The 21221-nt window shown below is 55.7% G+C and overlaps 1 protein-coding gene across 1 annotated transcript; it reads right to left on the bottom strand.

Annotated features, from left to right (window-relative positions):
- Window positions 1-3469: 3469 nt before the first annotated feature.
- On the bottom strand, window positions 3470-14019 carry LOC139802376 (glycine receptor subunit alpha-4-like). The gene is made up of 9 exons (XM_071757509.1): window positions 13764-14019; window positions 11492-11625; window positions 11064-11131; window positions 10091-10314; window positions 9878-9960; window positions 9557-9697; window positions 9259-9473; window positions 8782-8931; window positions 3470-5807 (listed from the first exon to the last, which is right to left on the bottom strand). Exons 1-9 carry the CDS (start codon window positions 13826-13828, stop codon window positions 5520-5522), a joined length of 1368 nt encoding a protein of 455 aa, XP_071613610.1. The 5' UTR covers window positions 13829-14019; the 3' UTR covers window positions 3470-5519.
- Between the last annotated feature and the right edge of the window lie 7202 nt (window positions 14020-21221).

The raw sequence follows: 21221 nt of genomic DNA, 5'->3' as shown, positions 1-21221 counted from the left end.
TGAGCTGCCTGTCCCCACCCAGATCTTTACACTCAAAAATTAAGGCCTCTCTTCAGCCATGAAACTTAAATCATGGTCACTGGGCATTGCCCCATTTGCACCAGTTAAATCAGCCTGATGAGAGGTGAGACAAGAACCTCTAGGAGGGCGGGTGCTGGTGTCAGCAGGAGTCAGCTATAAAGGGGGAGAAGCTGCATCCCAGTCAGTGTCTCTGAGATAAGCCCCACATTTAATCCCTGCTTTTGCAGGAGTCACACGGCTGCGAGCACTGCTGACTCTCGTCCTGCTGGAGGATGAGGGGGGGCAGGGAGGCTCTCACTGCCAAGGTAGTAGTGTGAACAGCAGGAAATGGGAAACGAGGAGCAGGATCTTCCCACTCACACACACCTTCAGCTTGTATGTCTTCCACCAGTGCTGGATCAGCCCCTGAACCCCACTGGAGCTCTCTTCATGGGCCTCGGCACCGCAGGAGAAGGGGAGCAGGATGGGGCTGCTGTAGGGCTGATGGTGCTGTGCTGTGCTCTGGGTGCATCTCGCTAGGTGGCCTCCCAGCCCCGCTCTGTGGCATCCTCCCCCATCCCTGCTCTGCCTCATTCAGGGAACAAAAGCTCTTCAGAGCCCCTGGCTTGATAATTGTGCCTTGTTTAGCGCCGAGCTCCTCTCACTGCTCCTTGAGGGCTGAAGCGCAGAGCTTTCTCCAAGTCGGACAAAGCGAGCCACTTTGAGGGTTGAAAAACCTCATTGCTTTGTTTTTTCTTGTGTGAAACCACAGCCTGGAGCCGGGTAGTTATCCCATGCTCCTAGGGCTTGGGAGCACTGCAGGACTGATCCTGATTCTTTCGGGGCTTCAGCCTTTCTTCACTACCCCTTCCTAGGTGTCCTGCCTGCCCCTGGAGTCCCCTTGGGATGGGGAGCATGTGGCCCCCATGGCCTGGCTGTGCTGGCTGCCTCACCCTGAGCAGTGCAGGCTTGGTCTCAAAGTGATGCCATGAAGGTAGATGTGACTGTGAGGACATGGGGGTTTGGCAGGGCACTCTGAATGGGCAGAGGTGTCTGGCTGTGGTGGGATGCTGCAGCTCAGATGGGAAGGGCATGCTGGAGGGCAAAGTGCCCCTGGGCTCCTGGGATTTCTCTGTCCAGGGGATTGTTCTGGCAGAACTGTGCCTGGGGGCTGGGGTGCCAGCAGATTCACAATGCCTGGGTGCCCCACACCCAGACCTTTCCTGTAGTGGAAGGATCCTGCCCTCATGGGGCTGATCACAGCAAATCTGTGGTCCTTCAAGGGCCCTGTGCATTGTGGCATTGCCACATCCCAGCAGGGCATGCTACCAATCCAGCTCCTGGCATTTTTCTCATGCATCGGTTTCCCCATCTGTAAGAAGCAGCCCTGGACCACTCAGGAGTGGCTGGCTGACTTTGAAGCTTATTTTCTTTAAAATTGCCTGGGCAATGTGCAAAGGGCACAGAGTTCCAGCAGGTCAGTTGCCTGTTCTTGCTGCATTGAGCTCACCTGACTCTGTAGCTAGTGTCCCAAATAGCAGGGGACACACTGTCCTGCAGGCATCAGTCCATCCAGAGAGAATGGATTGCTAAACCTCTGGTAGTTGGTGTCACCACAAGGCAGCTCCAGGATGGGGGACCTGAGGGACCTGGGGAGAGATGGGGCCTGATGCCATCATGTGCAGTGGCTTCAGCATGTGTTTCAGCAGAACCAAGTCCTCTGTGGTTGGCATAGCAGGAGCTGTGGCAGTTCCTGGCTAAGGGCACATTTTCTCAGCCCCACACAGGTGCCTGAGGGAGCCCTTGGGGCTGGTGAGGGGCTGTGCTGCCCTGAACCTCTGTGCCTGTGGGTGCCCAGCCCTCGGCATGCACTTGGCAGGTTGTAGAGAAGCTGTCGGTGCCAGTGATGTTCATTTTACTGTCTGGGAGTCCCATTAACTTGTTATAACTCCATCAACTTCCATTTAAATGAACAATTAACTTGGCCATGAATGTTGGTCTTGTGCCCACCACTGCTTCCTGTGGTGCCTGGGATGCACATCCTCAATGCACATCCTCAGGGTCAGGAAATGGAAAACCAATTCAGTCTGAAAGGCTATGGCCTTGCTGGGGGACTGAGCCATCTGGGCTGGCCACTGGCCATGCTGAGACCTGTGGGAAGGTGTGGGGTTCATCACCCCCAGCCTGTCACTGTCCCCACGATGTGATGGACCTGCTGGAGGGCAGCTGTGTGGGTGTCTCAGTGGCACTCAATCCAAACTGTGCAGCAGGGGCTGAGTGCTACTTCTGACCCCAAAACTTCTGAGGACACCCAAACCACAAGGGTCTGTGGGGCTGTGGTGCAGCACTTCCCTCATATCTTTGCTAGGGCAGTGCCAGCAGTGAGACACCCCACACCTTGCTGTGATACTGCATGGTAGCTGGGAGCTTTAGCTTAGGAAGGATGTGTTGGGTTTTTACCATTTTTATTTTTCTGGGACACATTGGTTGCTGGAGCTCAGTGGCTTAGGACTTACCACAGTGTTTATCTCCTAACAGATTCTGGGTACCCAGACACAGTGTTTTGCAAGGGAGAGAAAGGAGAGCAGGGAATGAAGAAACTCAGTGCACCACACACAGCTCCTGGCTCTCCCCTGGGCTGTGTCCTCTCTATGTTTGAGATGGGGGAAGGAGCAAGACTTTGGGGGTGGGAGTGGGTTGGTTTGTCCCATGTAATGAACAACCTCAGCACCAAACTGGTGTAGATGCACCTCACTTTCTCTCCTTCCCCTCTGCACAAGATCTTGATGGGGCTGGGCAGGCGATGGGGCTGGGAGGTACCAACAGAGACAGTCTGTGAAACTTGGCTGGGAGGACAGAGCGAGATTGATGTTTGCTTGGGTGCTTGGCCCTCAGCTGTGGGCTCTGCCTGCCCCTGTGCCAGCTGAAGACAAAAGCACTGGCCCCGGGTAGCACTGCACAGCTGGTGTGAGCCCCCTGGGACAGCTGGCAGCTCTGTAAGGCTGGAACCTTCCCAGTGATCCGGGGCACAGGGGTGGCATGGGAAGGCCACTGGGTACTTGCCCATGTTCGGGTGTCTGAGCTCCACTGGATCCACGGCTGCCCTGTCTTGGTTCCTGTCTGCTGGCTAAGCCTGGATGGGGTTAAAAAGGAGCAGGGGTGACCATGGGGAGTACCCCATAGAGCTGGGGGGAAAGAAGAATGAGGGGATTAGGGAATAGGAGCTTGCAAGAGGTTCCCACCCGGCTTGTTGGCATCTGGCACATGAGAGATGAAATGTGACAGTCACCACCACTTATGTCAGAAAAATCACCCATGGAGTTAGTGTTTTCTGGGTGTAGTTCCAGGTCAAGGCTTCTGTCCCTGCAGGGCAGACCTGTCTCATCCCCATGTCCCTCCTACACTTGGGGGGCCCCACTGGGAGCTGGCTACAGGGTCCTCAGTAGAGACAAACACCCAGCACACCACAGAAAATCCCAGAAAGGCTTTATTTGCATAGGAATATTGAAGCTGTTAAAAAAACCCACCACTACTAGAGAGCTACTTGGCTACCCAGTGCCTGCAGGTCCTGCTGGGATGCTGGCACCTCCCAGATTGGTGCTGAGTGTTGGACAAGCTGAACAGATGAGGTGCACCCTTCCTCCACCTCCAAACGGGGCCTCCCCAGAAACAAGTCTCAAAAGCCCACAGCCTACACATGTGGGGGGGCCTGCAGGGACCTCCACAGTGGGTAAGGCATGCCTGGAGGTGGTGGTGAGATGGAGCTGGCTCAGACCATCCTGGTGGGTCTCAGGTAGGGTAGACCTGGAGCTGATGACTGGGGCAGGTACTTGCCCAGTCTATGAAATGGGTGCATGTTACTGTGTGCTCTGCTGGGCTCAGGGGAGGAGAGGTAAGGGCTGGGTGGGTTGTGTATGTAGGGCTTTGCTCCCAGTGAAGGGTGTGAGGCTGATGCCTGCCAGAGAACCAGGGCCAAGGGACATGATGGGGATTTCTGGCTGGGTCTGGCCTCGGCAGGCAATGCTGGCCTCCTGCCCATGTCCCCCTGCTCTCCAGGGTCCCTTTTGCTATGACAGGAAGGTCCCTGGGACCCTTGCTGTGCCGTGGTGGCACCACAGCCTCCACAGAAAGGGGCAAATCTCATTTCCACCCTGCCCTACCTGGAGGACTCTGGGCTGTCTCCTGCACCCAGGGCCATGGGGAGATGGGCCACACTGGGCTGCCAGCTCCTTTGGGCTGGCTGTGAGCAGGGGGCAAGGAGAGCATCAACACATTTCTCTCTGTAGAACCTACATAAGCATCACCTACTGCTTTTATTTCCTGCTAAGCACAGAGGATATCCAGGTCTGGAGGGCTGGAAGCCTTGCTGAAGTTGTCCTGTTGAGGTGTCAGATGCTGTCTCCAGTGGAGGAACAGTGGGAATAAACCTGCTGCCATGACTGCCTGCTGGGGTGGGGAGAAGGCATGGGAATGGGAGAGTTTTCACCTTCAGCTCTCTGCTGGCACTGTGGTGCTATGGGAACGCAGCAGTCTGGGAATGCTACCATTCAGTCCACTCCTGCAAAGCGACTGGCCAAGCTGCATCCACTGATTTCATCCTGAAAATTCTCCCTTTGGAACACAGGCTGTGGCCTACACTGCAGGTAGTGCAGTGTCAGCTCACTAGTGCCAAGCAGCTCCTGCCTGCAGCTGCAATAGCTGTGTGTGCCTCTTTGCAATCAGCAGAACCAGGACTGGGCTCAACTGCTGCCTGCCCCAGGGCTGGCATTTCCTTGAAGGAAGTGGAGCCTCCTGCCTAGTTTCCCTGCCACAGTCCTGCCATGGGCATCACGGGCAGCTCTGGGCTCTGCAGGGAGGGGAACGTCCCTGACCCACTGCTTTGATGTATGTTGGGGCTGGAGAGGTCCTGTCTGCTGCTGCTGGGCTGAGGACCACTGGGGCCATAGCCAGCACCCCACACAATCCAGGCATAGGAAGGGCTGCTGCCTGCTGTTATCTGCAACCAAGCTCCAGGCCAGGGGAGGAGAGAGAACTTCAGGCCCTTGCCTGGCTACTCGTGGCCCATGGTTCAGTGGTACAGCATGGAGAAGCATCAGCCTGATATGGAAGGTGCAGAGAGGTGGAGGGTGTTTGGCTGGAATATGGTGGTCCCTGACTACCAACCGTGCAGCATCCCACAGCACTGGGGACTCCCCTGTGCCATGGTAGTGCCGCCTGTGCCAGTGCAGCACCTGGGGCTACCACAGCACTACAGCTTCCCTGGGTACCCAGGGGTGACACCATGTAGGAGGCAGGAGGGTTCCCTCTCTCCTGCTGACTGTGGGAACCTGGGGGTGCTGATCCCCCTTCTCGATGCCCTGGCACCTGACAGGATGGGTAGGCTGCCACATGTCCAGGCTTTGAAACCCAGGCTGGCTGTGCTGCTACTCTGGGACAGAGGGAAATGTGGTTCTGGTAGAGCTCATGGCACCTGAGCACATGGGGTGTCAGAATGAGAGGCAGTCAAGGTTTTTCAGGCCTCAGGGCACCGAGTGGATGTCCTCCGAGTGCAGCACTTTGTAGACCACCCAGTAGAAGATATTGAAGACCAGGAAGGTGAAAGGGAAGACAGCTCTGGAGAGGGTGTCGATGCGCTTGGCCCGGTTGATGTAACGCCTGCGGAGGTTCTCTCCTTCCCGCAGCAGAGTGCTGCCTCCCGTGGGGCTGTAAATCCTGGGGCCCTCCCCAGCCCTGTCCTGTGCCTGCAGGCACTGGCCCAGCCCGTAGCCTCGCAGGTAGAAGCGGCTCTCACGGACAAGTTCTTCCTCCTGACAAAGGGAAAGGCTGTCAGCTGGAGCACCCCTTGGCTGCTAACACTGCAGAGCAAGGAGGTGCTTATGGTTGCATGTCCTGTACACCCTGACACCAGGGAATATGGTCCTGTAAGTGCAAGGTTGGGTGCTTTTCCAGAAAGCCTGAAGCATGCGGGCAAGAGCACGGGGTGAGCAGACTGTGGGCAGAGGCAGGTGTGTGCAGGTGTGGAGGTGACTGCTGACTGCCTGCATGTTCACCTGGAACATGTTTTAAGAGTGCATCCAAGGGCAACCTGGGTCCTGGCAGGATGACACTGAATTGCCCTCAGAATCCTCTCAGCTCCAGCTTGGGGACTTGGGAAGCCCAGCTCTCTGCTAGCTGGGAGGACAGGGGAGGACTGGGCTGGGGGTGGAGATAGGTACATGGATGTGCAGGGGCTGCAGGTTGCACGAGGATGCAGGGAACCAGGGTACAAGGCACAGCAGTGTGTGGTGCTTTGGGGTGTAGAGTACAGAGGGCTGTAGGGAGTTAGGGGGTGCAGGAAGCTTGGGGGTGCAGGTACTGCTGTGGCAGCCATGTTTCTGCAGGGGTGAATTGTGCCAGTGCCAAAGGACAGAAGAGCTGGTCAAGGATCCTGGCTACCATCAGGACTTGCATGCCCTCCCAGTTCCTCCAAGAGCCCAGACTCCCGTTTCTCCCCGTGGCAGGGGCTGCCCTGTGCAGCAGCAGCAGGAGACAGAGAGCTGTACTCCTGGCTGGTATCTGTGCCATAGCTCACTCCATGCTGGTGGGGGGCTGCAGGAGGGCAGCACGACCTGTGAGGCTGCATGCCCATGATTAAGCCTGCAAAAGGGCCATGAGAGCAAAGCACCTGCCCTCACCTTTGGGTCACAGCCCACAGCCATCACTCATGGCCTCTCAGGTGCCCGCCAGCAGTGCCCATGATCCTCCCCACTGACAGCTCTGCACCCCTAGAGATTCACCTCTTTAATCCTTGAGGGGTGTGGGATTTTCTGTATGCATAAATTGTGTGTCTGTCACACATAAGCCCAAGCTGCACATCTGGCTTCTTGACAAGCCCCTAGGACACTCATTTGGTCTCTGGCTCACCAGTGCCATATCTGGCTGTGGTGGGTTTCTTTTCTGGGAGCGTGCTGCAGGCCAAGCCTTTTGCCTCATGCCATGCCCACACACATCCCTGGTGCTGGATCCCAAATACCATCAGGACTGTCCTCCAAATACTGGAAAGCAGCTGAGGTCAGCCTGCACAGGTGCTCAGCCAGCAAGGGGGCTTTCATGCAGAGATCTTGCACCCTGGCATCTTTATTTAACTCAGCAATTTGCGTGCTAAGCAAGATTTCTTGTGGGAAGGACAGCAGTGACTGAAATTGCTGAGATTAGTTTTCATTTGCAGTTGGGTTTTATTCCCCTGCCAGAGCCTGACAGCTTGTGGGCTATAGTGGGGGGGAGCCAGGATGGCCTCAGTGACTCGGGGGGCAGCAGCTTTTCCCCCAGCCAGGGAGTTTCAGAGGAGATGGCAGACTGGGAGTACTGATCCTCCCAGCTGGGTCCCTCTGGGCTGGTGCAGCCCCAGCACGCTTACTGGGGGGCAAGGCTGGGTGTGGGGAGCTCCCTGGGTCCAGCTTTGCAGGGTCTATGGTGTTTGCTGTTGGGCTGTGGCACCCAGGCCATACTGTGTCAAGCATGGGAACTGCAGGCAGCAGAGCTCTGCTTTGGTCTCCCCAACCTCCACCTCAGGGCAGCTGCACTTTTGTCTGTTTTAAGCTGGCAGATGGTTCCTGGGTTCAGCAGAACCTACCTCTCCCTGCCTTAACTGGGTGGGTGATCATTTCCAGAAGCTGGTGTAAGGGGGCATTGAAAGGCAGGGAGCAAGGGAGCATCTGGGAAGCCTTTCCTGGCATCCAAGGGCTGATAAGAGTGAAGAGAAGGCTTGGGGCAGCCCAGCTGGGCAGGATGTACCAGGCCTGATCTCCCTGGCGCTGTGCCTGCCAGTGTGGGAGCCTGTCCTGCCCCACTGCTCTTCCTTACACCTCTGCAAAGTTGCTAAAAGCAGCCGCAAGTGCCTCAAACCTGTCTGTGCCAGGAAAGACAGCTGGGCAGAGACCTCACCCTGCCAAAGGTGTAGGCACAGCCTCGGAAGCTGAGCAGCAGCCCAGGGAGTGGCCATCGATCTCCCCCACGATAACTCATCCTTTGGCAAATGAGGCTGTGTTGGTCCTGTCTTTACAGAAGGGGAAACTGAGGCATGAAGTAAGGGTGTCTCCAGGAAAATCTGCTTCCTTCATACACCGCTCAAATCTCTTTTCAGCCCAGGTAGTAGGAGCTTCATTCTATGGGCCAATGCTCTGTGAACATCACTGCCCTGATCCTTCTACAGGCCCTTGCTGCCCTCTGGGGCCAGCTCCATGGGGGTTTGTTTTGGGGAGGGGAGGTTGAGGCTGTACTGCACTCAGGGATAGCAGAAGGTCCAGCTGGAGAGCTGTGAGGGCAATATATAGGTGTTCTTGTTGTCATCACAGCCACTCAGCTGCTACTGGGACTCCGTGTTGGCCATTCTACTGCTCAGGAGCTTTTGGCATCCAACATCGTGTGCCAAACAGAAACAGGACAGCAAGTGACACACGGCTCTGTCCTGGCCCTGAGGTCAGCAGCTCTGGCTGCTGGGATGGGGACAGCAGAGGCGGGGGGCTCTGCATGTGGGCCAAATGCCCCCCAAGCAGTGCCTGGGCACTGGCATCCTTCTGCACATGCCAAAGGGATTTGGCTGCACCGGGTAGTCTGCAAGCTACTCAAGTTTTCCACGGAGGTCTGGTGCCTTGCAGCGTGCTTATGGCAAAAAAAAAAAAAAATGAGAGCGGGGCAGCCTGCCCTGACAGCTGCTGAGAAGCTGTCTCTGCAGATCCAGGGTGTCTCCTTGGTCACTGGGTATGGGCAGATGTCACGGCAGCAGTGGAAGCAGGGACTCACCATCCTCTGCCGTCGCTGGCGCCGGCGCAGACGCATGAACTCCTTGTGCTGTCGGGAGACAAAGTTGACAGCTGCGTACTCCAGCAAGGCAGCAAAGACAAAGAGCAGGCACACTGCCATCCAGATGTCAATGGCCTTCACGTAAGAGACCTGCAAGGAGAGAGGGAGCTCAGGGAGCTGCTAACCCCTACCACACTCTTCTCTCCCCCTCCTCCCCCCTACCACTGCCAGCTTTGTCCTGTTGGGAAGAGGCACAGGAGCTCTCTCAGCAGGGATGTGTGGGCCAGAGCTTACCCATCCCAGCAGCACCATGTTCCACTTTGGCACATGCAGTACTCCAGCTGGCTTTAAAGCTCTGTATCCAGCCATTCCCAAGGGAAGGCTGCCCCTGCCCCTGGGATACTGGAGGTGGCAGTGGGCACACCAGGGGTCCCAGCAGGCTGCAGTGTGGAAACCTGGCATGGAGGCAGTGCTGACCTTGGGCAAGGAGGCACGGGAGCCAGCACTCTGGGTGGTCATGGTGAGCACAGTGGTGATGCCCAAGCCCACCCGGGCCGGTGCCGCATCCATGTTGATCCAAAAGGAGACCCAGGAGAGAATGACAATGAGCAGGCTGGGGATGTACATCTGGATCAGGTAGTAACCCATCTGCCTCTCCAGATGGAACTTTACCTCGATGCAGGTGAACTTGCCTGTGGGGAAAGGCAGACTTGATGGGTGAGAAGAACCTCTCAGCCATGGCAGGGGAGTGGGGGTGGGTCCATGGAGTTCTCACCTGTGTTGTAGTACTTGGTGCAATAGCCCAGATCCTTTTCATCCCTGAGGATGAACTGTGGGAGTGTCAAGCCCTCTGCGACCTGCACAGCCTCCTGCTCCTCCATCCACTCAAAGATGAGGTCATTCATGGTATAGCCAACTGGAAGGGACAGAAGGAGCTGTGGGATGGGGGGGGGGGGGCACGCACCCCATTCATCTCCTCTCTGAATGACTGCTCCTTCCTGGTCACCTCCTTCAGAAGCAGGAAAGCCAGCCTTTGGGATGGGAAAGGATGGGATGGGTGGGAAAAAGTACAGTTTGAACTCCCCTAGGTACTTACAGCTCTCTAGCTGCATGGTGCACGTCTGGATGTCCATGGGGAAGTTCTTGAGGTCCATGGGGCAGGACAGAATCAGTGTCAGCCTAGAGGAGGCAGAGGAAAGGATGTGATTACTGGGGGCTAGGGCAGGCAGGGCAGGGAAAGCTGCCCCTTGGGAGATAAGAGGAAATTTTTGCCTCCCCACTCAGGCACTACACCAGGGAAGGCTTCTACCTAATGCTGTAGAGCACGTTGCCATTCTTGAAGATGCGCAGCAGCTTGTTGTCAGTGGTGACCTCGTGGAAATTGGCCCCTTTCTCGTTGGCAAAGAACAAGTCTGGCTTCCAGATGGAATCGAGCATGGAGGGGTCAAGGTCGAGGGAGTCATCGGGGTACTCGCAGTACGCAAGGCGGGGGTCATTCCACTGCTGCCTCAGGAAGACATTGACTCGGTAGTCCTGGGGCAGAGGGCACCGTGTCAGCCAGGAGCACCCCACAGTGTCCAGGGAAAAGAAGGATGAGGGAGAGATGGAGGAGGAAGAAGAGGTAGAGGAGGAGGTGGAGGTGGTCTCTTGGTTGACAGTCAGCCCTGCAGGTTCTCCCTGCTTGACACTAACCATGCACGGGGCAGAGGTAGCTTAATAGGCTCCCCACACTGTTGACAGCCAGGGGAAATTAAAAAGCCAAAGCCACAGCAGTCAGGAGGAGGAGGACCAGTAGCTGCTGCTTGCAGTGTTCCTGGCTGGGCTCTGTGGCCCTGTGAGGGGTTGATGTGGTGGTTGATGGTATTAAGGCTTTGCAGCAGCACAAATAGGGAGTATTTAGCCCTGAGGCTTCCTCAGAAGAGGTACTCATGCACATTAGGAGGCTGGGGATGGCAGGGACGCAGTGATTGCCTGTATGGTAGGGCACCTGCTGAGTCTCCAAACAGCAGGGAGCTGCCTCACTGCCCCCTCAGGGTGTGTCTACCTGGTCAGGCATGGGCTGTGGCCCACACAGCTGAACTCTGGTTAACTCACCCCAGGAAACCCCACACAACCATTTGGCTTTGCTATGGCTATGAATGCCCTCACCATGGTACTCTGAAGAAGGCCTATAAGCATGACCATGTGGGCTTGGGCACTGGGAGCTGCACACTCCCCAGCAAAAACCACTGGCAGCCCTGAGTCACTGGGAGAAGAGCCCATGATGCTGGTGAATCCCTCACCATGGTGGTCTCGGTGACAGAGCCAAAGCTGTTGATGAAGATGTTGCACGTCACGTTGACGGGCGGTCCTGGAAAACAGCAGGAAGCCTCCTCTCACCACTAGCCAAGGAGACACAAGCACCACACAAGGCACACATAGGTGTGGATAAACGCACACAAGCATCCTTCCTGCCCGCTGGGATAACCCCTGTAGTGTTCTGAGATGAGCCCCAGCACAACCTACAGGCACTACAGCCTCCCGTGCTGTTGTGGGGCACATGTGGGGCAGCTGTGACTGTAGGAGCAGCCAGGACTCTGGAGAGGGTGTGAGGACAGTGGGATATGGGTCAGGCTCCTGGCCCCATGCCTATACCTGTCCATTCCCTGGTTTTGGGCAGCCATAAGTCTGGGTTGCTGCCAGGTTTGGGAGCCTCGAGTCCTCTCCTTACCTTTGAAGTTGGGTCGAATCCGGGCGTCATACCCTGAGGTTCGTCCCATAAGCTTGTCCAGGAAATCAGAGGGTGACATGGGCTGGGGCAAGTTTTGGGAAGCAGCTTTAATCTCTTCCTGCCCTGAGACCAGCCTGTGGGGCAGAGGAGGCAGATTAGTTGCCTGCCATCGTCGCTGGTCTGCAGGCACATCTCATCACCCTGCAGGGATTGCCAGCTGCCACGGGCAGCAACTGTACCCATGTCAGTATGTTGGCCCTGAGACCCCTTCCACCTTCTGCTGTGATCCTGGCAGCTCTCACCTGCTTAGCTTGAGGGCTACATGCCTGCATTTTGCCTGTCCCTGACAACAAAGCCTCTGTCCACCGTGTCCCCTGGAATGGCATCCATGGCAGGCGCCTCCCGGCTCCAGCGTTGTGGTGGGTATGGGGTGAAGTAAGCAATGGCCTCATGCACCATAGCTGGGCTCTGTGCCAGTGCTGGAGGGGGAAAGTGTCCCTCCTGGATTTAATCACCAGCCCTAGCTTGAGTTGCTGAACAAACATCTGTGCCCTGCCTGGCACAGACTCATGGTCTATGGGACAAAACAATGGCTTGCTCCCCCCGAGCTGTGGGCTGGCTTGGCATGAGTGAGGAGGTGCCCAGGAGCCCAGCTGGGGTTGTGACACCTTGCCAGGGGACAAGATGATGTGGCAGAAGAGCTGCAAGGCCAAGGTCTCCCACACAGCACTCCCAATGATGATAGAAACTTATTTAAACTGACCTTGGGGGGGATGTTTTTGTGAATACATCTTTCCTTCATCCAGTCTATTATGATGATTTCAAGGAACAATGCGAGAGAGGTTTCTCACCACATTGCCAGGCATGTGGCTGTGATGGAAGGAATTAATCAGAAACCTCCAAACACAAAGGGACTTCAGAGCACGCTGCCAGTGCTGCTGCACACTGCCTCATAAGTCTACCACGTTTATGTCCAGGTGGGTCCCACTCCTGCTTGGAGCTACAACCCTGTTATCACAAGCAGAGGATGATGCTGGGAGCTGCAAGCCCCTGGGGTCCTTATTCCTACCACCTTGTTCCTACCTCCTCTCAAAAGAGCCAAACTCATCCTAGAGGGGCTTATGTGCATCCTTGCCAGCCAGAAATGGTGACAATGGCCACCATAAAATAATCCATCAATCCAAGTTTTCTCTCAGTTTGAGATGGCCAGGTCATACTGACTGGTCCTGGCCAAGACCAAAAGGCTGAGCTGCATTAGGAGAGGTCTTTGGGAGGAGAGCTTCCAGAGGCCAGGATAACAAGGTCCCAGCCTGCCACATAGCCCTAAACCATGTCCTACTCTGCTGAAGAGGATGAGGAGGGTTCTGCCCTGGAACATGTGGGAGGAAGGCTCTCAGTGCACAGCAGCTAGCTCCTTGAAGAGGCTCATCTAACTGGCTGGGCAGTGATGGACCTGCAGCCCCAGCAATGTTTGCACCTTGGGGACTGCAGGGGGTGCAGAAATGCCCTGGGTGCAGACACCTCCAGTGGCATCACTGGCATGGCCACGCTGGCACACAGCACCTGGGTCCCAGCTCTTCTCAAGGTTTGGCTGCAGCTTCTCAGTTTGGGTGCTGCCTGCCCTGGGCGAGCCTGCCACTAATCTCCTGAACACTGTGGGACCCTGGAGCTCAGCACCTCTGAGGAGCAAGGAGATGGTGGGGCTGCAAAACACTCATGTCTGCCTGAAAATGCCCCTCTGAGACAAGCAGTTCGTGCATGTGAAGAAATACCACAAATACTGTGGTTTCCCCCCTGTGTTGCTCCAGCCGTACTGGTAAAGTGGTGGGAGAGGGAGTGAGGGCAGAGATCGGGCTCAGGCTGGGGGCACTGCAGCCCCTCAACCCCTCCCTCTCCCTGCCTGGTCCACACTCCACTGCATCTCACCTTGTCCTGGATAGCACTCAAGATGTCCAGAGAAGGAAAAAGAGACCCAGAGGCTTTGGATCATTCACAGATCGGGGCTGGGAGGGTTCTGGCCGGGGCGGGGCGGGGGAATGCCCCTGGAGAGACGTCCGGATCGGGGGTAGGGATGCGGGTCCCAGGGACTCATTCGGATCTGAGAGGGAATTCCCGGGTACCACACGACAGATCCGTCTTTAAGAGGGGGTGATGCCCGTACCCCGGGGCTCCGGGGGATGTGGGGCTCCGGGGAATGGGGGTTCGGGTGCCCGCGAGAATGGGGTCCGACCCGCCGGACGCGCAACGCCGAGCACCCGCGCCGTGCGCTCACCTGAGCGGCAGGAGGCAGCCGAGGAGGAGGAGGAAGGCGAGCGCGCCATCCCGGAGCGCACCCATCCCGCCGCAGCCCGCAGCCCCGCCGCCCCGGGCGCACGGGCATGACCCGGCCGGCGGCGGCAGCGCCCGTGCTCCCGCTCCCGCCGCACCGGGACCGCTCCCGCCGCCGCTGCCACAGCCCCTCGCCCGGTCCTGCTCCTCATAGTCCGGGCGAGCGGGCGTCCGCCGCGGGATGGGCGCTGGCCGCCTGCGGGCTCCGGGAGCCGGGCGGAGCCTCGCCTGCAGCGGCGGGGAGGAGGCGGGCACGGCGGTGGGGCACCGGGTGCCCGCCTCCTCCTCACCGCCTTGGGGAACTCTGCCACTCCGTCGAAGATGTCCTGGAACCCACGTCCCCCGTGGGGGCTCCTCTGAGCGGGGCGGCGGGTCCCTGCCCCACGGCTGGGGAGGGAGGCAGCTCCCTGCTGGGCTTGCGAAGGTCTGGGGGGTGCATTGCGGGCGGGGGATGCTCCGGGTCTGGGGGATGCACCGGTGCCCTGGGATCGAGGGATGTGCCGGTGTTTAGGGATGCGGCAGGGCTGATGGCTCTGCTGGGATCAAAGGGTGTGCAAGACTAAGGGATGCTCCGGAGGAGAAAAATACTCTGGAATGGAGCCGTGCGCTGGAGCTGCTGCCTATCTGAGAGGGGGTGGCTTGGGACAGACGGGCTCTTTCCTTCCTCTCTCTGCCCGGCCTGGCGGGGCCTGGAGCACAGATCCCAATAGGCCAAGTGGATGGGCAGGAAGGTTTCTTGAGGAAGGCAAGATGGACAGTCAGGTCTTTGTGGTGTGGGGAGATACAGTAGCTGCTGGAGAGAGGGAAAATGAAGCAGAGGAAAAATGAAGCTTGTTAATCAGGGCAGCAGAGGCATCACTAGCTGCTCATTTGCCTCTGTCTTGTCCCCTGTGACTACCTGGTCAATCTGCAGGGTCGCCTCTGGCTCTAGGCATCCGTGATTAGTTTGTGAGAAGGCAAGTTCAATTTTAAAAACCGATAAAAGAACAGAAGAAATGGTTCCTGTCTTTCAGGCTTCCATTCACCCTACTTTGGCTGGCTTATCCTGTTTATTTGTATTAACCACAGTTTAATAATGGCAGGGACCTATAACATGAAGCCATTGCTGCAGGGGACCACAGAGGAGGATCTTAGAGAAGAGAATATTGTACATCCTACCCCCCTCCTACTCTTCCCAGGGCAAGTTAGGGTCTTAGGTCTGTGCTGGCTTCTCCTCAGCAGAAATCCAGTGCAGGATTTTGAGAGCTCCCCACTGATTTTTCTGTAGGGAGGCAGCATGAGTGAGGGCTGGTTGTGAGGAGCCAGGCCTGGAGCACCTTGTCCAGAGCAGGGGAGAGAACAGTTGGCTGTAGGCACTGATCACATAAGCTGCAGGGCAGCATGCAGGAGTCCTCATCCCCACTCATCATCTCTCCCAGCACCATGCACTGGGAGAAGTCTCCTCGGATTACTGTTGCCATTAATGTTTACAGGGCTGTGGTGCTGGGAGGTACAAAGCAAGATCTGGAGCCCTAGAGCGTGGCACAAATGCACACTTTGTGACAGCTCCTCTTCCAGAGGCTGTCCAAGCTAAGTGGACCTGACACCATAGGGAGGAGGGGAGTCAGCTGCCTCCTCTCCACTCTCCAGGGAAACTCAGGAACCTGCATGGCATCCCTGTATCTGCATCTGTATCCATTAAGAAGATGGTTGGAGTGGCTGTGGTGGCAATTCTGCAGGTGGCCACGAGCAGGGGCTCTCAAGATAACCAGCTACAAGCCCCTGCAGCTTTTGCGAGCTTTGGGGCGAGGTAACGAGGTTCTTGGAGAGGCTTGTGAAGCTCCCTGGTGTGCAAAGCTTTGAGGGAACTGTGCAGCTGTAGAATTCGAGGAGAAATTCAGCCTTTCTACCAGTTCTTGCCCACCCAGCAGCTCTGCAGGCAGCCATCACAGCGAGGAGCAAAGAAATGCTGAAAATAAACTCTGAGAAAATGAAGGCAGTGAGCATCCCATTGGGAAGGAGAAGGCAGCACTGATTTGTTGCCAGCTGGGTCAGGTGGATGGAGCAAGACATGCAAAAGCAGAGCTCAGTCATGCCTGAGGGACTGTACCACATCCCGGCCAGGGTATTTTTGGGAGTTACAATGGGCTTCTCCCCCATGCTCACCAAATCAGAGCTTGAGGTGGTTTTTGTGTAAACAGCAACGATGTCAGCCAGCAGGCAGCTGCCAGTGATGGGCTCACAGAGGCAAACAGTCACTACCAGCCTGCCCTGTGGCCACTTTCCCCAAGGGCAGCAAAGCCTGGAAGGGCAAAGACTACACTGCTGCCCCAGGTGTGGACAGTGGCTTCCAGCCTGGTGCAGTCCCCAGGGCTGGCACAGGCATAGCCCCCTCTGGGCATCCCCCTGTCCCTGCTCTGAAACTGCCCCCATCACAGTGCCAAGGCTTGCTACAAGCTCTACAAATGCAGGCAGCAGAAGCTGGGGTTGCTCAGACAGGGAGGAAAGCATGGTATCTTTTTTCCTTTTGCCTGCACTATCTCTGAGCCTGTGTCAAACTGTTCCCTGGGGCTGAACTCTTAAACACTGCAAATCCACCTGGATCCAGAGCCTAGAAAGAGCTCTGTGCCAATCCACACTGCCTGGATCCTGACTTCTCTGCTGCTCAGCCCCCACATTGCTGCATCTGTATATTTAATCCTGCCTAATGAATGGAGTGCATTCACAGACAGCACAGTTCTGAGGGGCTGACTCAACCCCTTGAAAACAGGTGTGTTGGTTTTTTTTTTTTTCCCCCAGTGAAAAGTTTGAGAGCTAATGAACTGTTGCCTGGAAGATCAGTTTTGTGCTGTTTGTGTTGTGCGTAGTGAGTGGGGACAGTGGAACATGGAGCTTGCTTTGCTCTTCATGTAGGGGCACAAAGTCCTCCTGGACTCCTCCAGGGGCAGCCCTGCTTTGGGTGTGTGTGGGGAGTGATGTGGCTGGAATTCTACTCCTCCATCAGTCCTTTGGAGTCATCTCAGAGTTTTGACTTGGAGGCAGAAGGGCAGAAGCTTCAGGTAGGCACAGGTTTGCTTTAAGCAACCCACTCCATCCTCTCTCCAGCAGGCATGGAGGGCGAGGGGGCTCTCAGCAGACTGAGAGCAGCTAAGAGGCAGGTCCCATTTTTGGAGTCATCCTGTGTTCTGCATCTTGCAGCCCCAGTGACAGGTTGGCCTGCATAGCAGCCTCTCACCAAAGACTGGATAGTGACTGTTATTAATCAGGGGCAGAGGCAGATGCTCACGGAGATGGTGCTTATTTTAATTTGAGAGCACCACACAGCAGTCACAACCATCCCCTGTCTCCTAATATCCTCCTGCTTTCCTTCCTCTCTCCCAGGGCTCCCAGCCAATCCAACTTGTTCTGGACATCTTCCTCCCTCTTTTGTCCTAGGACTGGGATTTTTTTTCCAGAAATCAAGGTGTGAAACAGAGATGCTGAATGCAGAGGGCTCTGCCTGCCATCATGAAAGCTTTGCTGGGTGTTTCTGCTCTGTACCAATTGCTTAAATGCTTAATGAGTGGTGGGAGGCAAAGTGCTCCTTGTGAAAGGTTCAGGGCCTCTGTACCTTTGGTTTAGGGTTATTTCAGATCCCCTTTTTAATCCTCTGACTAGTGAAAGCAGGGGAAAGGAAACGATCTCATCACTGTTTCTAAGGAAAGAAACAAAACAAATAGGAAAATGCTTCATACCTGCATTTAGGGAAGGGACAGTCCCTCTGCCCCCAGGTGGACATGGTGGCAGGCTTCCCCAAAGCACACTGTTTGGGGCATCTAATTGAGTGTGAAATTAATGCTGGGAAAAGCACAATCCTGGTGGTGGCTGTGCATTGCTGTCAGCCTGCAGCTCTCCCTGTCTGCCTGGTGTGTGCACAGTGTAGGTACAGGTGTTTCATTCTTATTTGGCAAATTCATCTGGCTCCCCAGTGTTATGCTGGCCACCATCTTTCCCTGGAGAAGCTGTATAATGGGCTGCAGGTGCTTAATTCTCCCAGCAGGACAGAGAACAACTTGAGGGTAAGAAGTGCATGCCAAGAAGTGCCCTGTAGCAGTGCTTTGGTGTGGAGACTGAGACCCCACTGGCAACAGAGCACGGGCAGGGAGCCTGAATGGCTCAGCAGGGCAAGTGGGCAGCTGGCCACATGGCTGGGGTGTAGCCACCAGTGGCACAGAGCAGGACATCTGCACTGGCCCATGAAGGTCATGGGGTCCCAGGAAGATCTGGGGCTGTTCCTAGGGAAAGGTGCACTGCACTGTATCACGGGAGGAGGGGATGGGATGGTGGTGGTGCTGGGGACCCCAGTGGGCGTGTGGTGCTTAAGTAGAGGTTCCAGCAGGACCCAGTGCCTTGCTGAGCCAGGCAGGATGGCTCAGAGGAGACTGCAAGGTGAACCAAGACAGGCATTGGTACCAACTTAGCTAATGTCACTCTGTGATTTTGTGGCACTTTTCCAGGCTGAAAATATCCCTGCTGTTGGTGTGGCATGGGGCAGTTGCTGCGTGCAGTGGCTGCAGAGGGATGCTCTTTGCTGTGGGACTAGCCAAGGTGATCCAGCTGGTGGGGCTGTGGTGGCCATCCCAGTCCCTGAGCAGCCAGGTGCAGAGGTCATCCCTTCTCTCCTCCCCTTCCGAGGTGACCTAGCAGCTCTCTCCAGGGCTATGTCTGATACAAGCACTCAAACAGCAGTGCTCAAAATGCCAGAGCAGGGGTGATCAGGGAGAGACCATCCCAAGTGATCTCTCTGAGCTGTTTCAGCCCAACACTAGGTCCTTTGTGAATCCTGGAGGATCATACCAGCTCCTCTGGGTGCTCCTTGGGGTGTGTCTTGACCATTTTCAGTTCAACACTGCCTTGGGGGGTTCTTCTGCATTGCTGAGTTGGTCACTGCCTGCACAAGGAGCCCTTTGGCATCCTCCATGCAGGTTGGTCTCTGTTTCAGATGTTGCTCTCCTGAAAGCTATTGAAGAAAAGCGACCAGCCCCTCATCTAATAGGCACTTAGCCACACATCTAATATATTTCTGATATTTTATGGCAGAAAGAAATACTTCATGTATGTTCTGCACCCTCCCACCCCCTCCCCCCATCATGTGTAGGCAGAAGACATACTGAAAATATGGCCTAGATGGGCCTGACTTACTTTTTCCCATCCATGGACTGCAAACCTCGGCACCAGTGGAGCTCTGCTTTGGATAAACTATGTGGATTGTTTTTGCAGATAGAACAAGCACAGAGGGAACTGCAGGCAGAGAGAAGGCTGAAGAAGTGATACCAGTTGGTCCTGTGACCTTGGCAAGCTGGGCATGGTGAACAGGGTGATTTAATTTAGATAAGTGTCAAACAAGACTCTTCAGGCCAGCAGCAAAACCTGGCACAGATGCTAAGACACTCAGTGGGTACCTCATTCCCCCAGGGTGACCTGACTCTTTTCCATCTTTGTGTCTATTCTCTTTTCCCATGGGTCACCCCTTTGTTCCCTGACTTGTCCTCAAATTGCCCAGTGATGCATCCTGGTTCCTTCCTGAGGCTGGGAGTGTGGGGGGGGGGAATTACAGGGAGAGAGCTTGGGCTGGAGCAGGACCCTCTTTTGGCTGAGGATGCTGCCATCTCTGCCCTCAGAAAGAGCCCTGCTTGGCAAGGATGGCACTCTGGGAGGGTTGGGGCAACAATGCTAAGGGGCAACAGCACTGGCTTGACCCCTCTTCCAGTTATCTCCAGAATTTCCAACTACTCTGTGGGTAATCTACTGGATTTTGAGCCTGCAAGATCCCACAGGCTTCTTTCTCCACTACGCCTTCCCCCTGCAGCTCTTCATCCTGGCTGATCTTGGGTGCAAAATTGATGCCTTTATCAGGCACAATTGCACCTGTACCCCATGGAGCTGGGGGGTGTCACAGTGTCAGTGAAGCTGTGGCTGGGGGGACACAATATGCTGAGTGGGTGTCAACCTGGTGTGGGGGGTCTCGTGGTCAACTTGGAGGATGGTGCTCTGAGGAGACTATTGTTGAACCCAGGTTCATTTCCTCATTCTGTTTTCTGCCTCCCATGCAGTTTTGGGCTCTGGGCGTGGCTGTCCTGGGCTCCCTTCTGCAAGTGGCATCCTGGAAAATGCATCTTACCTGTCCCTATGTCTCGTCACCTTGCGGGGTGAGTCCAGTTATCCCTTCACAGCACAGAGGGTCTACACAGAGGCATCATCATCTAAGTAAATGTAACAATAGCAGCAGCAAATGAGTATTCCATTCCCAGGGCCACCCCAGGAGAGGATCTTGTTCCTGCCCTGCTCAGCTGCAGGGGAGCTGCAGGGTTGTGTGACTGCTGCCCTCTGAGAGCTGCCTACGTCTGCACCACTGGAGAGTGGCAGTGGGTGCTGGGTAGCAAATTTCAGCATCTTTCACACCCAGCTCTTCATCCTACCATTGGGTTTGCATTCCAGTAAAATGCTGCAGCTTGCCCTCTGTGTCTTGGCACATGTTGCTGTGGTAGTGATGCCACCTGGGGGCTCTCACTGCTGTCCTTTTGTCCCCCAGCCCGGCCATCACCTCCTCAGTGCACACCGGGTTGTTCATGGTGTTCTCCAGCTGTCACCCACTGACCATGGGAAACATTCTGCCTGCCCGTGGACAGGGTTCAGGGCTGCTGGTTCAGCCCCTATCCCCTGGTCTCTGGCAGTGTCATCACCCCTGGCAGATGTTGAGGGAGCTGGAGCTGGGGCTGGCATGTGGGTGGGCCAGAGGAAAAATATCTTCCTGGGCTCTGGAGAGAAATGGAGGTAGAATCTCGCCTCCCCAGCTACTGTTCCATGATAAAACACTGAGGGCACAACATCTTCTGCTCAAAGACTGTCCCGGATAACCCAGGATCTCCCTCAACATCACATTCCCTCCTCTGGGCTCAGGGAAAGTGTGGAACAAGGTAGCACCTCCTCGGCACACAAATTAATGTGAGCCTTTCAAAATGGGTCCCATGGGCAGCAAGAAAAACATTGAGAATAACCAAGAGATGAGCCTGGATCCAGTGCTGTGTGTACCTTCCATTTACAGAGCCCACTCTGGCTTCATAGGGGCAAACAGAGTAATCCTGGGCTGTATTTGCTCTTCTCAGACACCACAGGCTCCAAGAAGGCAGAACAGCATTTGTCTTTCCTGTACAGGTGGCGTGGACATGGCAGTAAACTGGGGAAAAAAAAAAAAAAAAAAAAAAGTCTCTTGAATCAGCAAAATGCCTGCGCCATTTGCTCTGTGTAAACTCATTTCAAAAGATGCTATTTTCAGCAACAGACCTCTCTCTGGTATGGTAACAGCCCCTTAAAGTAACAGGACTGACAAGATAAAATGCTAATCAGGATGGATCCTGATCCAAAGTTGCCAGACAGGTATGGC

This window comes from Heliangelus exortis, chromosome 14 (genome assembly GCF_036169615.1).
Source record: "Heliangelus exortis chromosome 14, bHelExo1.hap1, whole genome shotgun sequence".
Lineage (NCBI taxonomy): Eukaryota > Metazoa > Chordata > Aves > Apodiformes > Trochilidae > Heliangelus > Heliangelus exortis.
Note: the sequence above shows the minus strand (reverse complement) of the source record. Positions and strands in the feature narration are given on the sequence as shown.

Excerpts from the sequence above, each read along its gene's own strand:
- LOC139802376 (XM_071757509.1), bottom strand. The coding sequence starts at position 13,828 with ATGGGTGCGCTCCGGGATGGCGCGCTCGCCTTCCTCCTCCTCCTCGGC. Across the intron at positions 11,132-11,491 it reads GATTCGACCCAACTTCAAAG|GACCGCCCGTCAACGTGACG; the intron begins GTAAGGAGAGGA and ends GCTGTTTTCCAG. Across the intron at positions 5,808-8,781 it reads GCCAGCGACGGCAGAGGATG|GAGGAAGAACTTGTCCGTGA; the intron begins GTGAGTCCCTGC and ends TCCCTTTGTCAG.